This window comes from Charadrius vociferus, unplaced genomic scaffold (assembly GCF_000708025.1).
Source record: "Charadrius vociferus isolate BGI_N301 unplaced genomic scaffold, ASM70802v2 scaffold56, whole genome shotgun sequence".
Taxonomy (NCBI): domain Eukaryota; kingdom Metazoa; phylum Chordata; class Aves; order Charadriiformes; family Charadriidae; genus Charadrius; species Charadrius vociferus.
Genome location: NW_009649057.1, coordinates 3,123,242 through 3,146,326, shown reverse-complemented (window position 1 = coordinate 3,146,326; position 23,085 = coordinate 3,123,242). Strand labels below are relative to the sequence as shown.

The 23,085-nt window shown below is 53.7% G+C and overlaps 1 protein-coding gene across 1 annotated transcript in view; it reads right to left on the bottom strand.

Moving 5' to 3' along the window:
- ASTN2 (astrotactin 2) overlaps positions 1-23,085 on the bottom strand; it is a 321,046-nt gene that overhangs the window by 184,867 nt on the left and 113,094 nt on the right. Inside the window, exons 8-10 of the mRNA XM_009888090.1 lie at positions 22,714-22,716; positions 21,644-21,686; positions 21,046-21,183 (exon numbers count right to left, since the gene is read on the bottom strand). Coding sequence (XP_009886392.1) covers positions 21,046-21,183; positions 21,644-21,686; positions 22,714-22,716 — 184 coding nt within the window. The remainder of the gene's footprint in view (positions 1-21,045; positions 21,184-21,643; positions 21,687-22,713; positions 22,717-23,085) is intronic.

Here is a 23,085-nt window from a genome sequence, read left to right as displayed (position 1 = left end):
ATCTGGTCCGGACTCCTGTTGCAGCCATTTTTGTTCCTGCGGAACCAAATTGGCTGCCATGAAAGCAAATGGCAGATGAAGAAAACATTGACTTTCTGCTTGGGTCAATAAACAAGATAAATTGAGCGTGGAGTTGAACGTGGAACAGGGAACATCATCGTTTGCCTGAGGAGGAGAGAGGGTTAAAGGCAGAGAGGCAGAAGCAGGGCACACGTCTGTATCTCACGTAAGGGTGTCTCCCTGCGGAGTTCAGCACTGGGAGGAGGATCGGTGCCGGCTCTGACGAGGCTTGGGACCACGCTGCGGGACTGGGTCTGATGTGCTTAAAACAGAAGATCTCGGACCCAAATCCTGAGATAAGAAAATGGGGAATTGCAGTCCTGCAACCCAGTACCTGCTGGTGCCGATGGCGTTTGCCTGGAGCGGGTGTGCAGCCTGCGCAGGGCTCAGACCTGACTGCTGCTGGTCCAGAGATGGCCAGACCAACCCTTCCTGAGGTCTGAGAGATGCCGAGGATGGGGTTCAGCTCACCCATCCCAAGATAACCCGAGATACGCATAGGACCGGTCACTTTGGGCTCCTGCAAACTCAGCAGGGGAGATGAGCTCATTTTGGGGACGATCTCCCTGCCCCAAGGAGGTCAAGGACTGCAGCAGGAGCTGATCGGTGCCCTGAGCTCCACAGAGGAGATCTCTGCTGATTCCAAAAGGCAGCTGCTGGGACCAGCTTAGATATGGATCTAGGGATGATCAAAGCTACTTCTAAACACAGTCAAATCACTCCTAGCCTATGGCCCTCCAAACTACTTGCAGTAGATGCCAGGGAGAGAAGGAGCCTGTTATTGGTCTTCCTGAGGAAGAGGAAGGTCTTGAACTCACCCGTACCGTTAGATACCAAAAACACCATTTGGGAGAGCGACAGAAAGCCTCAGCTACGGAAAAAACTCCTTGCACTGTATTAGACACCACAGGTCTACCGTGAGACACAAACCTGTGAGATGTCAAAATCGCAGTGCCCACAACAGGATCCACTGTCCTCGCTGTGCTGTCCCGTCTTTCAGCCTCTTGACATCGTAGATACCCGAGTTTAGATCTGCTGAGCCGGGCTATTACTGGGGAGTGTGGGTGGAAATGCAGAGGGCTGAGCAGGCTCCAAGGGTTGCTCACGAGTCCCGGACTCGCTCACAAGTCCCAGACTCAGGTTTCCAAAGGAGACATCACTTTGGAAGATCCACCTCCTTATTCTGTTGGGTTAATTTATTTTTTTTTATTCACGAGCCTACGCCCTCTCAACCATAACCCACGACCTGAAGCACCACTAAAGAACAGACGATGGCATGAAACCAACGGCAGCACCGTGCTCACCCACAAACACACACTGATTCCACAGTTGAACTCAGAGCTCCTCCCGCCTCACCCTGACACCAAACACCCCAGAACATCCTCCCTTTACCTGGAAACCTTTGCGCTATTGCATTATTAAGTAGAACATAAAGAATATATGCATTTATTGAAGGCAGAAGAGACTCCACCTCCTGGCAGATTCTTCCCGGAGCTCAATTATTGTCACTAAGTGGTCCCACATCAAAGGTGTTCAGAAGAGCCAAGCTATGGCAGAGGTTGGAAGGGATGCGCCGGGGGCCTGAACCTGCGGGCAAAGACGGGAGCTGCAGGCAGGCGCGCGTGGGATGGGAGCATCCCTCCCCTCGGGCCAGCCAGATCTCAGCCATCAGGTTCGTTTCAGTTGCCGGTGTCACGGTGAAGGATATTCAGTTTGAACCCAGTTCACAGGAGTGTGGGACATGGCCGACACCATTCCTGCCTGATTAGATCTGTCAAAACCTATCAGGGGGAGGTTTGCCTGGGAACCCGCCCTCTGGCTGCACGTTTAGCAACAGGAGAGTCATGACAGCAGAAAAGGAGGGGTTGGGGGGGGAGACAAGAAGAGCATTTGCACACTGCGGGACCACCATCCTTCTCCTGCCCATCACATTTCTCCCGCCGCCTTTGTTCTCGTGTCTATCTTAATTAAGCAGACTAAATGGAAAGGCTTCCATGCTAATCCAAGGTCTGCCCCGCGGGGCCAAGGAGGATGCTCGGAATACAATTTGCTTCCTCTGAAAGGTGCCAGAGACAGACACGCAGAGACGTGTCCCTCCACGGTCCCACCGCGAACCCCACAAACAACCTCTGCCAGGGCAGGGAGCGACGGGTGAAGATCTTCTGATGGCTGCGAGGAGCATCCACCAGAGCCCATGGCAGCCGGTGCCTCTGGGTAGAAAGGGGAGCTGTGAGCATTGCGTGGGCTCTCGGAAGAGGCAGGGAGCGAGGGAGGGCTGATCCCACCCTGACACCCCACTCCCCTTCATGGGGTGACCCCTCAGCCTGATCCGCTTCACTCTGCAGCTGCCCAGAGCGCGGTGCCGACCCGACGCTGCGTGCAAGGAGAGATGAGGGTTACCAAAAGCCTCTCAGACAAACGCTTTCCCAAAATACAGGCCAAGACTCCTCTTTGACTACAGACACAAGGGCCAAAACATTGATTTTTCAGCCAACAAGCAGCAGCAGAAGCAAGTCTCTGTGAATGTGACCTTTGGAAAAAGAGTCAAGTAGGAGGTTTCTGGAGGCAGAGCTTACCGGAGAGGAAAACCTGGGGATTTATGAGCAAGAAAACAGTCAGTTGTGTTTTTACCATTTCATCCAACCAGGCTTCTCTGTACGTATTTGCAGAAAGCCGGGATCATAGCAAAGATGGAGCTTAACTTGTTTCTCCAAGTTTTTCTCTCGATGGAAGGAGCACCGCAAAGCTGAGGCGCTGCCTGATCGCTGGCCCGAGGGCAACGAACTTGCTTGCAGCATCTGGCCTAATTCACATTACAAGACTCAAATTTGACTTCAGCAACATTCACCTCCATCTATTCTAAACCAAACCCGGGTTAAAGAAATGCAGATGACCTCAAAAGTCCTGAGGGGCTGCTCTGCCGCGCAGAGGAGCAGAGATTATTCCCAGGAATAAAGCCCCGAGCGGGAGTTGGCATTTCGGGATGGGCTGCAGACTCCGATGGGGAATTACCGCGCGACCACGGGCAACGCACAGGATGCGTCAACCCTCCAGACTCCTCATCTGTAAAACGGGGACAACAGCAGCTACCTCCCTCCCACTGTGCCACGCGGTTAATTAATGCTCCTTTGAGTTGTGAAGATGAAAAGCAGCACGTAACTGCAAAATAGTGCTTTATTATTATTATGAATGGAGCCTCCGCTCGTTCCATCAGAGTGCACCTTAAAGCAGCGCTACCACAGACACTGTGAATGGTTCCCGGCAGCGGTACTACCGCTGGCACTCGCAGCAGTCTGACTGTGGACTTGTAACTAAGAGCTTTGAAGATGTTGGGGAAGAAGAAAGAGAGGGAGAACAAACAAATAGAAACTCCACCACATTTTGCGCTTAGCACCTGGAGACGATGCTCCCACCTCTCCCAGGGGCTGGAACAAAACAAACCAGAGACAACAGCATCTCTTTACCTCCATCTCTTGCCTGTCCTTTCCCTTCAGGGGCTGCTGTAGCGCTGCACATGTAACGTCAGGACAGATCGTACTGGAAGGGCACTTCAGCAGCACATTCAGATCACACGGCCGCTTTAGGCAGCGATTACTATAATGTCTCTATTTAACAGGTGGGTGAAATGCAGCACAGGACGCTGGAATCACCTGCAGCAAGCTGGGGGCAGAACGGCGAGCCTGAACCAAGGCAGGGACAGACCCCCTGCCCCGGCTGGGGCAGCGCCAGCTGTGCCCAGCTGTTGGCACCACCCAAACTGCATCCCCACTGAAGGATGGTGAGAGCACTCCTCACCCCCCACCCTGGGGGCTCTCCGGCCCTGCCACCCCCTCTCACCCTGCCATGAGCACCAAAGACGGTGGAGCACGTTCAGGGTCCCCAGTGCCACCCCCAACCCCTGAGCTGCACGCAGGCTCTGTCCCTCTCCGGCCACGGATGGCTTTGCGTTGGTAGCACCAGACTAGCACATAGAATCTGGTTTGGGTTGGAAGGGACCTTGAAGATCACCCAGTCCCACCCCCTGCCCTGGGCAGGGACACCTCCCACCAGCCCAGGTTGCTCCAAGCCCCGTCCAACCTGGCCTTGAACACCTCCAGGGATGGGGCAGCCACAGCTTCTCGGGGCAACCTGCCCCAGGGGATCACCACCCACATAGCAAAAAACAGCTCACTTCTTGTCTTGAACACTTCAGGCAAGTCACCTTTTTGTACCTACGCTTCCCACATTATTTAACATTATTTCCTTTGCTCCACCTTATGTATCTAGCCTGCATCTCTCCGAGGCAGAAATCTCCTCCCTTGCTGTCCTCTGCCTTCCCGACCCCGCAGCCAGCCTCTCCGGGCCCTGGCAATGCAACCCCAACCCGGCGGAGCAGCTTGCGGCTCTCCATCACTTCCCCACCGCCACCCCCCCCCTTCTCCAGGCCACCTCCACCGTGCCCAGCTGAAGGACTCAGATGCCTGCAGCACACGGTGGCCATGCCGCTCCCAATAGGTACCTTTCATGTTTAATTCAGAGGCTAGTTTAGTTAATCTATTTTTTAATAATTCATCCCTTCCATCTTAATTTTGGTAGTTGTTGAAAATCCCTAATAAAACATTTAGGGACTCTTTTACTGAAGGAATGGCATGATTTACTTGACGGAATCCAGTCTTTGATGTCCTGTCTTAATTCCCTCCCTCCCACTGTGCCTCAATCCTGTTTATCGCTGTGCCGGAGGTAAGAGGTTCTTGTTGAGTTTTGTAGCACTTAGACGCTTGGTCAGCGTTAATAATTCAGCCGCCCCGCACGGTTTGGACAAACCATGTAGAACACCAGCCTCCTCCTTTTATCAACGATTCCCTCTGCCACCGCGGATCCGGGCATCGGCTGAGAGCGATGCGGAGGGACCAGGCGGAGCATCCCGACCGACGCGGGTCGGAAAGCGCGTGAGCGGAATATCGCAGGTGCCAACCATGTTGTTGAAAGAATATACACCCTTTTTACAGCACTTATATTTCATTCTCTACTGCCGGAATGGAGAAACACGCTGGGTTTTTGCATCCGTAATTGGGGAAGAACAGATGGTGGAGGCACAGTTGGAAGTAATACGGCCATTAAAATAATCTATACAGCTTGTAATTCTCCAACATGTGAGAAAGAGGAGGGCTCGCCTTCGCCCCAGCGCCCAGCCCGGCCGCTCACCCCGCTGCAATATGGGCAGGAACATTTATTATTTTTTTTTTGCAGTTGTTGGGGTATTGAGGTGTTTTGGTGGGTCTGATGGGTTTTACCATTTCCCTTCTCCCGGGATTCTCCCCTCGAAGCGATGTGAGGAGTCAGCAGCGAAACCACAGCTGCTTCCAATGGGTATCTGTTTGACTCCTGCGTGCCACACAGCGCACGTTTCCCCCCACAAATCAGCCAGCTAAAGCTTTACATCTATTTTAATGATATAAAAAGAGGAGCAGAAAGACCCAAGCACTTCAGGCAAGTAGGGGTGTCTCTGTAGTTAGCTTAAATTTTAAATAGGCATGAGAGGAGAAAGAATTATGCAGAAAAAAACCCACCCCAACAACCAACCATTGAAAACTTTTCACAGGAATGCACAGGCTTTGCCACCACCTCTATCACTTTCAAATCTCAAGAGTGCTTCTCTGTAAAATCAGAGCAAGAAAATTGCCCCCCAAAACCTATACATTTAGTCGATATATGGAAATATACGTCCTTGCTCTGCATGATTTAGGCCATGGCTTCAGAGACATCTACGCCCTCCAAACACCCCAACCACCACGTTGTTTGGTACCTCTTGATAAGTGAGAGTTGTCCTCTGGGCTTTTGTTACTGCTTTGTGTCGGTTTGTTTTTCCACAAGAACATATTATAGAAAAGGTCCTACTTCATCAATGTAAAATGGAGAAAATGTTTCAGATCTCAAAAAAAAACCACATTGGAAGGAGCAATCCTGTCCCACTCAGAAGCCAGCTTCCCCATCCTGATTTACGGAGGGGAGAAGGAAAGGGAACCTAGCCAGGAACCCACGCGCCCCAGGTCCCCTGGGCACCGTGCTTCCCATGAACACCTCCCCAGGCTGGACATAATGATTTTCTCAGCCAGAAACCTCTCGATTGGGCTTAAAATGTTCACTGCAATCACGCAATCAAGTACCTCCCCCAAATCCTTACCCTCCGCCCCGAACACACGGGAGCCAGCAGGACATTACCTTGACAGCTGGCTTTGCTTTATGGAGCTGTAAATACAGTTTTTAATAGGCTGGCAGCGAGAAAGACGTGTGTTCAGGCTCGACAACATTCAAAATTAACTGTGATTCATTTCAAAAGGGGCAAAGGGGTGGAGGAAGGGGGAACGTGAACCTAAAACCCGCAGAATATAAAAGCCTTGAAGGCAACTGCCAAATAGCCCCTGCACAGCTGCCTTCTGCGTTCGGAAGGAGATTAAAAACCCGAGCGGCATCACAGAGTCAGCTGAAGCAGACGTCACAGAGGCCACCCTGGGCCACGCTCATGCTCAGATAAGGCTCCTTCTTATCATTATTTTCCCGGAGATGACCCAGCCTTTGCCAACGCACAGCCCTGCCCCGCTCCTCGTATCACCCGGTACGACGGGTCCATTGAAACCGAGGAGAGGAGATGTGAGATGTTGGTGCTGGGGGTGACCGGGGTGTCCCCACACGTGGTCCCCGGGGACCTCGGAGGGATCCTGCCCTGAACATCAGCATCTCGGCCTCCTTCAGCATCTCGCCCTTCTTTCTGTGCCAGAGCATTAAGCCTGACGTGCCTTCGTTAGCCCCAGCACTGCTCTCCAACACCTAATTTGACTAACCCTTTAGTGACTAATTTAATTACCCCGGCCCACAAACTGACAGACAGCTGTTAAAAATGGTTATTGCATTATTAATACGCTCTAGTAATTTCCCATTAAAACTATACTGTTAATAATTTTTTTCCCTGTATTTCTTCCCTCTTAATTAGTCTATTTAAAACTTTGAAGGAATATTCTCTTTATGGTAAATGGGAGCGTCGAGCAAATTACATTTTTGATTGAATACTTCTGTGATAGGCCAGCAAATAAGACCGTTGAGTTGTTAATTATTGTCAGAGTTTCACACGATGCCTGCTAATGAGGCAGTCAATCTTCTCTGCCATTCCTAGAATATTAATGGAGGCTTTTGGTATTGATTTTGTCACCGGGAGAAAGCAGAAACCCCTCCTTCTCGGGTGGCTCTGGGGTGGGCAGAGGGGGACTCTGCACTGGGAGAGGACACGGAGGGGACCAGAGACCTTTGGGATGGGGTGAGCCACGGAGGGCTTGAAGGTGGGGGAAGCTCTGGGATGTGCCACCAGGGGCTTGCACAGCTCACAGACCCGGTTGGGGACCTGGTGTGTCCCCACGGGGATCATCCCCACCCACACACGCTGATGCACAACGGGCGCACCCAGGAGGGACAGGCAGCAGGGAGAGGGCAGCTCCTGCCGGACACGCTGGTCCCTGACCCCTCTCTCTGTGTCTACCCGTTGAGCCTGAACTGCATCAGATTCCCCCCTCGTCTTTCTGTGATAAGAGGATCTGTATTGTTTTTTTTTGAGGGAAGGGAAATACCTGATCCGCCTGGACTTCAACAGATGACTTGATGGAGTGATGTGGGGAAATTATTAGCAACGTGACCGCGGATAAGGATTGACACGAAACTGGGAGATGGCTCAGAGACTGTACTAAAGCGCCGGAAGATGCGACAGGGAGGTTTCGGTACCATTTCTCAAGCCGTTTGGGGATGATCCTATTTGCTGTTTGCACCAGTGCTCTTCTCGGAGGACAGAGGAGTTTGGCAGCAAAGTCTGTCAGTGCCGAAGTTGTAGGAATTGATGACTCTCCCCACCCAGGCTCCCACTGCCCAGCGCACAGAGCAGGAGCGAGTCTCGTGGGGCCATGCCCAATGCCACCCCCAGTGCCAACGCCAACTCCCTGCAAACAGTGTCTTGGCCAAGCCAGAGGTAATCCTACTGAAAACCAACCTGATTTTACAATAGGGGAACCGAGACAGAGAGAGGCAGCAGCCCAGGAGGCGTATGGGTCTATGGCTGATGTCTCATCCGTCCCATCAATGCCATCCCCCCACGCTCCCCTGAGCGACAGGTCACATGTGCATACATGCAATTAAAAGATGATGCATATCTCCCTGCTTCAGCCCCAAAAAACAAGGAGAAGTGCACGGAAACTGTTCCACTTGAGCTGTGGAGGCTGGTCAAGTGGCACAACGCCCCCCCACCAAGTGTGTCCTCTGCCTTCAGCGACCACATCAGCTCCCGCAAGGAAGACCAGCCCTTCCCAGAACCGAATTTCCACTGCTGCGGGTGGGAATCCTTCGCTGTGCGACGCGTGGGGCAGCCACCAGCCATGTCACGCGGCCGTGCGGGCAGGAGGGACCGCAGCAGCTCCTGGCAGCACAGGACCTGCGCCAGAGGACGTGGGACCAACTTTGCTGGGACTCCATGGCACCAAGTCAGAGGAGAGACATGGATTCCCAAACTAGGGCGCCCGACCCAGAGACCGGCAGGATGGATGCTGCACCGAGATGCCGTGCTGGCCCTGCAAACCAGCTCAGATCCCTCGAAACTGCTTGAGCCTTCCCAGCCCGAACCTCCCCCGGCCCCGCTCCCACCGGGAGCACCAGGAGAGACCAGGTGAACCTCGCAAAGCCCAGAAAACCCATTACAGCAGGCGATGTGCCGACACAGTTCAGACGGCCGCGGAGAGGCCAGAGCTCAAGGACTTCACTCCACCTACTTGCTGCAGCTACTCCAACCGGGCTTTCCGCAGCCAAACCCACACGCTCCCAAAAAATGAGATTATTTTAGGCTATTCTGGGAACACCCTCTCTTTGCCTAACCGGGTGCCACTGGGAAAGGTCTGGGGGGGTCTGGAGCATCTGTGGGGATGCTCCCAACTCCCTGCATGCCCCATCACCCGCAGCTGCACAGCTGGAATGACACCAAGGGAGAAGGACGGATGGAGGACAATGGGCGTGCTGGAAGCGGTGGTGGGGTCGGGACCACCATCCCCGCAGCAAAGGGACGGCAAAGCTGCCCACCACCCGAGCAGGCTGCCCAAAGGCCGGGGAGCCAGATTTTTTTTACAGCAGGAAATCTTTTCATGCTCCTTTAAATCCCTGCAAAGCCCCAGCTGATGAATCCAAAAGGCACACAGCAACCGGGGCTTCTCCCTGCGCCGCTCGCCAGATTTCCACTCAATCCCACCCATTTCTTGGCCCCTCGCGAGGCCGGGCGAGGGCACGGCAGGAATTTCTGCCGTTTCTTTTCCACCCTGGAGCTGGGCAGCAGATGAGCATGGCTGCTCCCCAAATACAGGCAGTGTCCCCCCCACCCGGTCACTCCCGCTGCTTCCGAGCCCATCTGCTGCCCGTTTGTGCTTTATAAACGAGCCAGGTGCTATTTTTACTGCAATGAAGTTTTTCAGACTAAAAGCTCCTTTCCCCCCTCCACTCCTTTCTATAAACCAGGCTTCAATAAAAGAGGAGGTTTCTGTTATAATTAATTGCCTGTGATGCAGCATATCCCGGTTTTACCAGGAAAAGGGGAGTCTCTACCTCTCCCCAAGCTCCAAATGAGATGCCACAGAAAGCCCTTCAGGTCAATGGCAGCCGTTCTTGACTCTCCTCCTCCTCTATCTTGATCATGTATCAGCTATGTTTGGGCACAAATTGTGACTTTCACCCCCTCAAAAAAACATGTCATCACACTGGTTTGACAAGTCAAACTGACACAAACCCAGGAGGGTCCCTTCACCTGCACCCACCAGCCACGTGGGAGGGTGGGAAGGGCAAGCTCAGGTTTGCCTACGGTCACATCAGCTAGAGGTGATCTGCTCCTACCTCAAGTCCTTGAGAAGCTCCTGTAAGGGCGAGAAGAAGCCAGGTCTCATAACACATCTCGTACCGGCTTCTCAGCTCAAATAAGCCAAGCACCACACACTGCCACCCCCGGGTCTCCTTTCCCAAGGGGAGATGCAGGAGCCGTCAACAGCTCCTTACAGGAATGGGGAACATGAACCGCCTCTTCAGAAAGGGCAAGAACTAAGGAGACAGATATCCTGGAATAGTCCATCCATAATAAATAGTCTTGCCTTACAGCGGTGGCCGTCCCAACCACTCGGAGCAGGTCTACAAGGGCTCATTTACCTGTCAGTAAAACAACACTCAACGCTCTTTGGACCCAAACAGAAGCCAACTACCAACTTATAGGTGAAATACCCCCACGAAGACTGGCTGTGGGCAGGAGGCGAGCAGAAACCCACAGCTTCCCTGAAAGAAGGCATCACCACGCAACAAGAAGAGGAAACCGGGTACCACTGCTCAACACCTACCAAGCCCGCAGGCAGGGACCTCAGGCACGGCCGGGGTGTGCGGCGGGGCGGAGGGCACTGCCAACGCTTGCCCAGACGGCACTCAGCCTCTGCCGACACTGCTCCCCGGGAAAACAGCACGGCTGCTATCGAGCTGAAAGGTCATGCTGCAAAATAAGGGTGGGCTTTGAGTTAATAAAGGGTTAATGGCAGATTACGGGCTGTCAGCACGGGCACATATGGAATAAAAGAGGGGCTGAGATCAAGAGCCTTGTGGTTTATAACTCCATCCGTTCCCACAGGGTTTTCGGGGCATCCCCCTGAGAAGGCAATGCAGAATAGCTGCTCCACGGCGTTTACTCAGGTAGATAAGCCCTAACACATATCAGGGACCTGTTACACATATAGATCATGTCTGCTATGGGTGGTTACAAGCAATGTATTCACCCCTTAGACTCTGTGGGTCAAGAAGCCCTTTATTGAACCACCCAGAACTTTATCATTAACCCCAAGCTGTGTTCAACTCCAGAGGAACCACGTTTCAGAGCAAACAGCTCTGGCCCATCTGTGTTAGATACGCACTGAATAAAAAAAAAAAAAAAAAAAAGGAAATGTGGACTGAACTGAATAAAGAGACTTTGTACTGCAAAAGCTCAGTGCATATTTACACAGTATCCTGCCTTAATTCTCAGCTTCTTCATTCATGTCATTTTAAGCCCTCCGCAGTAGCGGGGAAGTATTAGCCGGTGTTTAATTGTGTGCTGCTGGGTTCAGCGCGGCTCCTGACGAGCTGCCGCTGGGAGAGAGCCCACAGCAGGGCAGGGGCAGCAGGGCTGGAGGTGGCATGGCAGTGACAGGGGGACAGCCCACGGCAGAGCCACCAGCCAGGAGGCTGAGCAGCATCGGGGGACACTACCCAAGCCTGAGCCAGTCTTGCCTTAAATATAAGGGGAATCAACATCAGCCGGCACCGAGTGACCCCGCTACCCCTGGGACAAACCTTCTCCCCTAAAAGCCACCCAGCCACAGTGTCAACAGACCTGAACCTGCCCTGACCTGAACTGGGGGGCTCTTCACCCCCCACCTGCCTCCCCCTCAAAGCCCGCTCACTACCAGACACGCTCATTCCCTCCTGTGGAGGAGATACATGCGCTAGATGAATTACGTACAGACCTTGTGGTCCATCAACACCCTCCTCCCCATCCTTCCCTCCCAGTCGCCGCCAGCACTGCTCAGCCCCGCCAGAGCCCGGCCCCGAGCGCGGCGCAGCCCATGGCACAGCGCGGCACGGCACAGCAGCGGGTCCCGAACTGCGCCCATCTGCGTTATGATAAAAGGCACTTGGCTGCAGCCAATAGCACCTCATTATATCAAAAACACGGCAGGAAATGTCTAGAGCTGAATTGATTATGGCACAGTAATTCCTCAGGCAGTGAAAGCAGGGCAATTCCCGAGGTGGGATTATTTTTTTTTTTTTTTTTTTGCAAAGCTTCACCTAATTTTCCTGATTTCTTTTCCCTGCTCGCTCCCCAGCCCTCCTGCCAAACATCTCCAGCTTGGCACTGCTCTTTGATTTAGTCACTCAACAAAATATTCTGCTCAGTGCACCCCAGCGTAGTGCCCAGGAAAGCATCACCGCCCACCGACCCTCTGGGCTTTCAACGAGGAGCAGCAAGAAAAGGTCGAGAAAGCTTTTGCTTTTCACTCCGTAGCCAGCAGCCAGATTTGGGGAGACCAGAGAAAGAGCTGACAGGTACTTATAAACATCTAAGCCGAGTAAGCAGCAGATAAACAGATGGAAAGGGACAACGACACAAAACCTGGGCAAAGCGGAGGGAAGGGGCAGATGACTTGCAGCTGACGTACGGTCCGGTCCGGCTGCGGCAAAGCATGGAAAGGTTTCCTGAGCCAATGGGCGATGCCAGACAGAGTGCACTGTCCTCTGCTCCATGCAACACTGATGCTGTCTATAAACCACGTGCTGAGCTTTTCAGTCCTTTGAACCTCGTTTGGAGCTGCTTTTGCTCCTCTGCCTGGAGGTCGGGTGGGGAGAGCCTGCAGAGCATCTGGAAACCGCCTCGAATGAGAAGGACCAGCACAGCACGAGCAAAGTTACTCTGGAACGTGCTGCACCGATGACTCCTGAGGCTGCCCCGAGGCTAGCAGGAGGAACAGAGGGCGTTTTGCCCTAACAAATCACCCTAAGAGCCGGGATGACATCCCAGAGCGGAGCAAATCCCTCGGGGCAGCAGCCGCGGCAGCGGGGCACTGTACCGAGTCCACCAGAGCCGATGGGAAGAGCGCCCCAGCCCCGGCTGCTCAGGAGCAGGAGCTGATAATCAACTTCATTCGTCTTCAGAGAGCGTGGCTGTCCCAGCTCTCTGGCCATGCCTACGGCCACCCCCATGCCCAGCCCTGGCCACCCACACCTCAGGGTTCGGCCACCACGGTGCCTGCCCGGTCGCTGCCCACCGCGGGGTACGAGCTGAGCGGGAGCTTTGCCCTACAGTTTTGTCTGGTTTGCACGGAGCTGCCTCCCCTTGTCCCTCCACGGCAAGAATGATGTTCCTCTGCAGCAACATGTGCATCCCCCTCACTTCCCTTCAGCAATTAAAAAAAAAAAAAACATAAAAATAAACCTAAGGGTCCATCTTCTCCAGGAGTCCTTTCCAAGCCTGCAAGGGACAGTGTCTTCTCACGGTGCCCTTAAAACAGAAGGACAAAGTCCCCCTGTTCATGTCCACCTGCGTTACCGCCATCTCCACCGAGGTGGCTTCTCCTCCCCGCGCCGGCTGCGGAGCCTGTCGCAGGTCCCTGTCGCAGGTCCCTGGCGCACTCCCAGGAACGTTTCAGCTCAGCTGAATTTTATCAGTTTTGTCCTCTGGATGAAATGATCCAATGGCAGTTACGGGAGATAAAAACGAGAAAGGAGGAGCAGACACGGTCCGCGTTGGGCAAGTTTAAAGCAACTGAAATCCCATCGGAACTGGTTGGTGGATGGTGACAGCTCTTTCTACTAAGTTGCATTAAGGAATAGGTGAAGAAAAGCTTTTCCCGTTGTCACTGCCCCACCTGGGACCGCATCCCCCAGTGACACAGCTAAGCTGAAGGACAGCTGCACGTCCAGACCATTGTCCCACCCTGCCCTGGAGCATCTCGGGGCCTTAAGGACAGAGTTGCTGAGGTCAGTGCTGGGAGAGAGGGCAGAGACTCAGAGCATCCTTCCCCAGGCTCCCAGGAAATCCTGTCCCTCCCGTTGTCCGGCCGGGCAGTCGCACGCTCTCGGTTGGCACTGGGTGAAGGCGATGGGGGTTGGCTTGCTCTGAAATGGGGGAGGGCAGAGCTGACCAGTAGGTCGAGGGAGGTCATTCTCACCCTCTACTCGGCACTGGTGAGGCCACAACTGGAATACTGTGTCCAGTTTTGGGCTCCCCAGTTCAAGAGGGACAGGGAACTGCTGGAGAGAGTCCAGCGAAGGGCAACCAAGATGACTGAGGGATTGGAGCATCTCCCGTATGAGAAAGGCTGAGAGCGCTGCGACTCTCCAGCCTGGAGAAGAGAAGGCTGAGGGGAGACCTTATTATTGCGTACAAGTGTCTAAAGGGTGGGTTGAAGGAGGATGGAGCCAGACTCTTCTCGGTGGTTCCCAGTGACAGGACGAGGGGCGATGGGCACAAGTTGGAACAGAGGAAGTTCTGTTCCAACACACGGAAAAACTCCTTTACAGTGGGGGTGACAGAGCAGTGGCACAGGCTGCCCAGGGGGGTGGGGGAGTCCCCTTCTCTGGAGGTTTTCAAGACCCGATGGATGCAGTCCTGAGTAACGTGCTCTGGGCAGTCCTGCTTTGGCAGGGGAGTGGGGGTAGATGATCTCTAGAGGGCCCTTCCAACTCTGAAATTCTGTGATTCTGTGACCCCAAACACTCTGCCCTTGCTGGGGCTCAAGTACCTGCAACCAGCGCTGAGCTGGCACCGCTGTGTCCATCCCCAGCGAGCTGACCCTTTCCAGAGGCACCGCAGCTCCCTCCCCAGCACAGCAGGAGGAGGAGGAGAGCGGAGGGTCTCTGTTCCAAGCCTGGCACAGGTCCCCACCGTCCCAGCACCATGCTGCCACACAGCCACCCCTGTCGGGGTCAGGAGATGAAGCGCCTGGTCCCTCTCCTGCCTGCAAAGCTTCTGGTCCCCTTCCCAGGCAGGAGATGCACACAAAGGCAAAAGTGAAAAAACTCAAATAGGGAGGAAAAAAAAAAAGTGTAATTTGGGAAAAGTAGTACAGACAGGCTGTATAAAGAGAGAGGCCACGGGGCTGCACTTTGAACAGGCAGCTACAAAGCACACCTCGGCTGGTGTTTAACAGAAAGCAAAGGCAGGGACATACAAACAAACACCACCATCAAACAGGGAACGGGAGAACTCCTTTCATTGAAGAAACCCCAGGTCTGATTTAGCCGCCTTGCATCACCCTTTCTGCTAAGCTCGCACATCGGCACGGTGTTTTCGAGCCCCTGCCTCCCCCTCCGAGCCCTCTGCGCTCGCCACTTGTCTCAGTGCCGGCAGGACCCTGCTCCACCACGGATGGAGCCGGTTGGACGGACGGTCGGGTGTTGTGTCCCCGGGCGGTTGGACGGACGGACACACAGCTCCCGGCAGCAGATCTGGCATCAGGGGCGGCTGCAGAGTCCAGTGCCAAACCGTGGTCTGTGATGGGGGATCCCAGATACATTAAAAGGAATCACTCAGGGTGCGAGACAGCATTTACATATTTGGCGGCTGTCAGAGTTGTTTTAATTGTCTCAATAAATATATAAACAAAATCTGTTCACTTGTTGGGTTGTTTTTCCCTCCTGGGCTCTGCAGCTCCGTGGACGAGAAGAACAACAATTGCTCAGCTGCCAAACTGGTGCTGGTTCTCCCTGCGACGGATTTGCCTACGAGCCAGATCCAAATTTACACATCCACCACCGCCCTAAGGGGTTTGATCATTTTCTGTGCAGTTTTACAGCCCTGCATAAAGACCTCCAAAATGCAGTGCTCCAAAGGACCGGAGCACAGAGAGAGCCTGAACTCAGCATTACTGTAGCAGGAATCATTAAAAGGCGCTGAAGAAGGAGGGCTGAAATGTCCCTCTGCTTCTGGATGTGAAAGATCGCCCACGGCTGGTGATGGATGAGGCAGAGACATGCTGAGGGCAGTGAGGTCCCTGTGCCCTCCCAGATGTGCTGGGTCATCCGCGTTTCAATTCTGACCTATCCTAGACACCCCCTGGGTGATTTCAGCTTGAGTTTTGGGGGGTTTTCCCCCTCCCCTTTCCTCTCTGCCCCTATTTCCCTATCTCACCACTCCCGTAATTCCTCTCATTTTGCTGCTCACACCCTTCGGTGGCTGCTGCAAGGTTCAGTCTCCATTGAGTTACCCCGCAGCCACAGGAGACGTACCTGACTCTCCTAACCCGCTCTCATAAATCAAAGCGGGAGGCAGGGAGCAGGCAAAATCCCGGTGAGCAGCCAGGATGATGCTAAGTTGACAGATGCAGGGCAGGGGGTGGTGGCTGCATCTCTGTAAAGCATCTGTCCTTCCCCTCCAGAGGATGAGGCCAAAGGCTGCCGTTATCCCCGTGTTAAGCACCACAAGCTGCTTCTCCACCACTTTTTGCGAGACGACGGCGTGTTGGGGTGATAAGAAGCCCAGGCCAGAGCGGCAGGGCCGTTATCTGCGGGAATGACGGTGTCTCTGTGATGTGCACGGTAATGAATTGCCCTCTTTGCAGAAATGAGTAAGTTGTGCCTGGTGATGCAATGATCAATTTGCTCCATCATGTGAAGCCGTCCATTCATCACAGGCACCTGCTGATAGCTGCTCACGGCCGTTTTATTGGCACCAACGGAGCAAAAGCCTCCGCAGGCAGCTCCCCGCTGAGGAACACCCCGAAAACAGGCTTTCCCCTCTCCCCCAGCCTCCTGGCTGAGGGTCCCTCCAGCATCAAGTATCCAAAAATCACAGCCAGCTCTGTTCCAGGAGGTAGAAAAAGGGGAAAAAAAGACCAAGTTGCCACGGCATCTCCTGCACCAAATGGCAAGAAGAGCTGGCAAGGTGCCCTCTGCCCTCTCCTGCCCGCGGGGAATGGCCCAGCCCACCTCCTGAGCCTCAGTGGTGCTCACCTGCAGCAGCACACATTTTCCTGTGCTCCCTCAAATAAGGTGTGAGGCGAAGTCGTGGGGCAGACAGGCTCTGCTGCTGTGACGGCGTGGCCACGGCAAAGCTCTTTCCCCTCTCCCGGCCCAGATTCCCTTTGCCTTTCTCATCCACTTCGCTTCTCATCCTCCTCCGCTCCCAGGCAGCCCCACACCCCAGCGCTTGGCACTGCCTTGCGAAATCAAAAGTGCTGAAATCACTGCAAAACCCCTGCAAAAAATCACTGCAAAACGCCTGTAAGCCTGGGGGCAGTGGCAGTGTCGCAAGAGCACGGCAGGGCTGAGGCAGGGAAAGCCACCGGCAGGGAGCAAAAAGCCCAGCTCCCATCCTCAACGTGAGACGGGATGCATGCGGGCGCAGAGCTGGGGAGCAGAGCTCTCTGCCGCTGCCGAGAGAAACGAAAATAAAATAACAAACAAATAAAATAAAATAAAAAAAAAATATATCCAGTTGATTGTACTTTGGCAAAGAATTCAGAGAGCAAAGGGGCTCACTTGGGAGCAAAACGAAGATGAATCGACAGTGAGTTCAAGAGAATTCATTCTGCCGCTGAACACTTGTCTCTCCATCAGGACATCTCAAAGGCTTGTCAAGTGAAGGCAAAGGATTTTATTTGTTTCTATGGTTGCCATAACGATAGAGCTATATGTCATGTCAGGCGGCAGCTGAGGCTCGCGCCTCTGATTTATAGTCACTCATCAAAAATTATCAACTTTTCTGCAGAGCAGGTGGCACGATGAACCAGGACCACCACGCGTTTGCCAGTGCTGTGCTCTGTCCCCGGGTTATCTCCCCTCTTGGTCCCCCGCAGCCGGCTGCGCCCCAAGGGATGATTTTATTGTGGGACCCAGGGGCAGCGGGTGCAGATCCTCCCCGGGAGCTGCCGATGGGGCAGAACAGTGTACGCTGTCGCAATGATAGCGATTCCTGGACCCCCAGGACAAGTGGTACCTCCTAAAGGGCTAAAAAACAGCTGGCGAGATGTCCAGGGAAGGCCAGCAGAAGGATTGAACACCTGATAGCAATTTATTGAAATGAATATGGATGACTGTGAATACAGGCTACTATATAACACCAGGTTATGGGAGAAATAGGAATAGAGAGAGGGATGGGAGCAATGGGGAGAGGGGCACAAAGACAGGTCTTGAAAACGAGTGAGATGAGGTGGGACCGGGAGGCGTTTCTCGTCCGGGCAGGGGATGCGCCGCTGGGGCAGCCTGCCCACCCTGGGACCAGAGGCTTCCCAGTGCGGGGAGAGCCCCGCAGCACCGCTGGCCATCCTCACACCAGCAAAGACATAGCCGTTAGTGTGGCTGCCAGGGTCCCAGACGTGTGACCGATGCGATCATTGTGCGGAGGATCAGACTCCGGGGCCGAGGAGGGGATGCTCAATGTGGTTACTGACAAATTATACCTATAAAGTTTCATTAACTCTAAGCACCCTCGTGCTTCATTTATGATGCACAGCCCTAAAACCTCCACCACCGAGTTCTGCATCTCTCCCCACTCGTGCCGCAGCGCCCACCGGAGCATCCCTGGTGGGATGTTTGCAGGGAGACCTTTTGGCTCCTGTCTGTAGGAATTTTCTCTAACGAATTGGCTGCAGCAGCGGGAGGAGGCTGGAGCCCTCCATCCCCATCCACCAAAGCCCTCAGCAGCAAAACACACGGAGAAGAGCATCCCTCTGGAGAGGCAGCGGGGAGTCAGCGTTTCTCCAGAGAGCTGCTGAAAGGCAGAGCCCCACCTGTCCCTTCCGCAGCCTCAAGCATCTTCATAAAAACACAAGGCCACGTTTGAACCTTTAACCCCGGGAGTCGTAACGACTTCATCACTTGTTTTCTCCAAAGCAGGCTTTCTGCAATTTCCCTCCATTAAACTCTTCAAGACAAGCGACCCCAGAGCCAAAAGGTGTCAGACTAATGAAAGGTCTGGAGGAATGCAGCACGCTCGTTATTAAAGACACAGAAGAAATACAGGGCTGAGCTACCACCACAGCGTTACAGGACCGCGAACATATCACTCCGGGTGCTGAGATGCGGCCGTGTTGCTGCGGGTGTAATACAGCCCAGGATCTGCCCCTTGGCACAGGGACGTGACTGTATTAGAGCTCAGGTGCTGCAGGACCACCCGCAGGAGCTGCCAGCATGGAGAGAAACCATTCTATGATTCTATGAGGGACAGCAGTGCCACCGCGGTCCTGCAGCCCAGGGAACAGGTACCCTCCCTGTGCAGAGGGATGGCTATGTTTGAACACCCACACAATGGACAGCAGATGTTCTCCTCTGATGGTTGGTCTGACACTACGGGTCATCCTCCAGACACCGGAACCACTAAACCTACTGCATCACTGCTCCCTTGAGAAGCTACCAACACTTGTTCCAGTCCAGAGAGACAAAGCAAAGAGGCTGCAAGATAAACAGCTCTAAAAGTACTTTTCTCAACGTGTGAAAGCACCCAAGAACCTCAGAGGTGGTTCTCGGAGACTGGCCAACGTGATGCCCATGAGCACCAACACAGCAACATCCCGACTCACTGATGCTGGTGGACCAGCCCGGCCCCAGCATTAGCTCCTCCACACCATCACTCTCCGCTCAGGCAGTATCCCCTCGGATTCCACCCACCCCAGGGTGCTCGGGACCCCGAGCTAGAAGCCTGATCCCCGTTTGAGCAGTGTTTAAGTTCTAATGCAGAAATAATAGATCGTTTTTTGGTTTTCACTGTATCTCTGAAACCTTCCATAATTCAACATCAAATATTTATTATTACGTTTATTAAAGTTTTAATAATTTAGCATCTCCTGTATGTAAGATACAAGCACCGTGAACTCGCCTCCCTTATTGTACCTGGGTCACTCCAATATTCATACCTGGAATTCTCAGTTCAGGTTTCATTTCCAAGGAGAGCAGGCAACAGCCTCTGGGCCAGAAACCCTCCTCCTCCTGCCTGGCCTTCATCCATCCCGAGACACTTCCACAAGGATCAGTGCCCGGAGACAATTACTGCACTGGAGCAGAAAGCGAGCTTCCTAGCCTCTGCTTTCGCTGAGGTACTTTTAACGAAGATGTGAAGAGGCAAGAAAGAAATCATGTCCTCCTGGCATTTTGACTTGGAAAATGTTAACGTACAACAACGCGACCCTTCACCTTCTCAAATGAAAAGCGGCAGTCTTCTGCAGGCAAGAAAAACAACGCTCCTAAGAGAGCCAAATTGTGATAAATATGTACCATCAGCCTCTTTTTGCAGAAGAGAGAACAAGCGCTAATTAGCAACAAAAATGCACTTGGAAGTGAGGACTTCTTGGATACCAGTCCTGGATCTGCCGTAGGTTTTGTAGGCGCTTGCTTCAACCATAGCCCTGCCAAAACTCATAACGATGGGACAGAAAAATGGAAATCCACCATCCCATTGCTCTGGGAAAAGACAAGACAGAAGGGGCTGGGAGATACAAGGATCCTGCCGGTGCCCAGGAAGATGATTCACAACACAGACAAGAATTTGCAGGTCAGGAAATTGTGTCAACAGGAGAAGGCAGCGAGAAAGAAGGGAGGCATCGCAGAGACTCCCTGACACCCAACGAGCAGAGGCTCAACCTTAATTTAATGGAGGAGAGGGGAACACATCCTAAATACCTCAGGAATTAAACAGTTAAACCCTCGTAGTTTACAGTTCGCCAGGCAGAGGAGGACAATCACCGCCACTGCTGTCCTCCGAGGCAGCGGCTGCTGTTCCCTTTCCAGCCGGGTCACAGAGGACAACCGTATCGCCCGGCCCCTTTTCCAAGGGACCCCCCTTTGCCCACCCTCAGCCCAGTCTCCCAGCAAACAACTTCCCCTTCCACCAGGGCAATTCTCCTCCTGCAACGCCCTCTTAGGTCCCACTTTTGAACCCGACGGTCATGAATCCAGTGACATCTGGTTGAAATACACGCTAGCCAAAATGGGGGAGCCAGAGAAATATCCGGGCGCATACTGAATTCGAGGAAGGAAAAAAACCCTCTAGTTTGTATCATAATTGAACAAGCAAGGTGGCCGTTCACCAGGGTCTGACCTTGGCACTTGACGAGCACCATAGAAGACTATCAAGGGTTGGGAGGATGTGATATATGTATGAGTTTCTGAAACATGATAGCACCTCCGCACTGGTAAATGCATCAATTTAAGCTATACAATCTAACACTAGATTTAAGCCACTCTGAAATTGCCTTGCCACAGGTTCATACCAATTTACCTGACTGGATTGGCAGACATCAGAGCTATACACACAAGCCTGGCCGAGACCCATCAGGACCAAAACGCCTGGAGAGCTATCACATCAGATTTCTTATTAGAAGAAAATTAATCAAACTTATCATCATCGAAATTGCCGCATCCTCAATAACAATTTAAAGAGCAGCGTAGTCACTCAAGCATGAGGAAAATGAGAAATCTGCTTCCTACCTGACATCTGCCGGATCTTCCGTCACCAGAACATCTGTCTTACAGCTGGCGAGAGGATTGATGGAAAGCTCCACAGGGGGCACCACAAAACTCTTACTGACAGGCAGCCACAAACCTTGACCCAAACTATAGGTGGACCTGGAATAAGGACAAACGTGTCATACAAGAACACAGCGTCCACAGCGAGTGGTGGCCTTCTACTGCACCTGACCACTTGAAAGTCAGAGCAGTGGTGGCACCATTGGATAAGTTAGTCATTTGGTCTTGTCCTGAAAGCCAAATGAGAGAGGAATAGGTAGAGATGTGACAGGGAGAACGTGGGGATGGTCACGCTCTTCTTTTTAGTCCAGGAAGACTTTATGCGTGCACCATCCTTGCTGTTGCTGAGCAGGGTTCAACCAAGAGGGTGAAAGGGAAACCCTTCCCTGGCTGAGGAATATGGACAAATCTTTCAGGTCTACCAAAGGCAAATGACACTAGTGTCCCCCAGGCAGCAGGACAAGACGGAGACAGGAGTGACCAAGAGGTAGCATCTGCTGGGATGTCCTCACCATCTCTCCCCTCCCAAATATCCAAGCTGAACATTCCTTTCACTCACCTGAGTATCTTCTCTGGCGCCTGCTCTCCTGTGACCAACCCCGCTCAAGCGGCGTGTAGGGCCACGGCCTGGGGGGCAGAGAGGGAGAGAGCAGCTGTGGCACGTCACGTGGCAGGGAAAGCACCACAGCCCGCTCCCGGGTCTTTGGTGCTGGTGATGGCCGGTGGGGAGGAGAACCGGGCTCCTCACCAACGTGAGAGCCTGCACAAAGCAAACACACCATCATATCACCACTCACCCTTCGCTGTGTCCCCAGTCGCTGCGCACACACAAGTGGCGATGGACGGGGTCTGGGGCATAGCCTTCGTGGCAGCTGCACTCTCCTAAAAGAGAGGACAGGAAAATGAGAGTTCTTTGTCCCAGAGGCACGTCAGGAACCATGGCGTTTGGTCCTCCTCCCCTGGTGCCCATCTCTACTAGTTCACAGCCATTCTTGGTCCCTGCCATGGATCTGGAGCACTTTGGACTCTTCTGAAACCTCCAGGAGATGCAGAGGAGGAGATGAGGAGACGTGGAAAGCTTGCAAGAAACCCGTAGCTCTTCTGGAGCATGATGTAACACCTGCAGTAGCTGGGGATGGGATTTCAGGATGCAAAAGGTCTGTTCCTGTGCAGCCCTGCAGCTCCCCTGGCTCAGCAAACCTCTGCCCGATGGCCTCCAAGAACCACTCACACTCCCCACACAGACGTGTCCCCATGGATCCAGCCCCTGCCCATGTCCTGCTGAGCCCTGCCCGCTCCCCTGGCCGCGGGGCTGCTCTGGAGCCAGCGGGTCACTCCTCAGCAGGGATCGGGACCTTGCTCGAGGAGAGCCAGTGTCCACCTCCATGCACCTCCCGAGTGAGGAGATGCTCCTCACCCATCCTGGCCATGTCCCCTTCCCACCTCTGCTCCTGCCACCTCGCACGGCGATGGGATGAGCCTCCTGCAGCCCAAACTCCCACAGGAGGACACAAAAGCCCCCGACCTCCATCCTCTGCAGGCAGTGCCCATGTCGTGCTCCCGTCCCGCGGCTAAGGGGCTCTCGGCCCCGCTCCCCTTCGCTCTCTGGGTGCTGCCTCACCCTGTTACACCCTTTTAACAGCAGAAGACGTTTCCCACACCAGAAACCTGACCACGCTTGCCCCAAATTGATTCTGTGTTTGGTAGAAGTACATAACCCGGAGCAAAAAGCAGCAAAACCAAAAGATTAATTGGATTTGCACGTGGAGTTTCTGTTACAAGCTCCTGCCGATGGATTTTCTTGCCCCACCCCGCGATGGTTTTTCTTCCCCCCCCCCCCCTCCCCCCTCCCCATCGTGCCTACCGCCACGGCAGGCTGAGCTGTAAACACCGGCAGAGGTGGGGACCGGGGAGGATGCTGGGGGCGGGGGGTACCCCCATCACAGCGGTAATGCAGACTGGCAGGGGCCCGCGGGGGCCCCAGGGACCCAAACAAAGTCC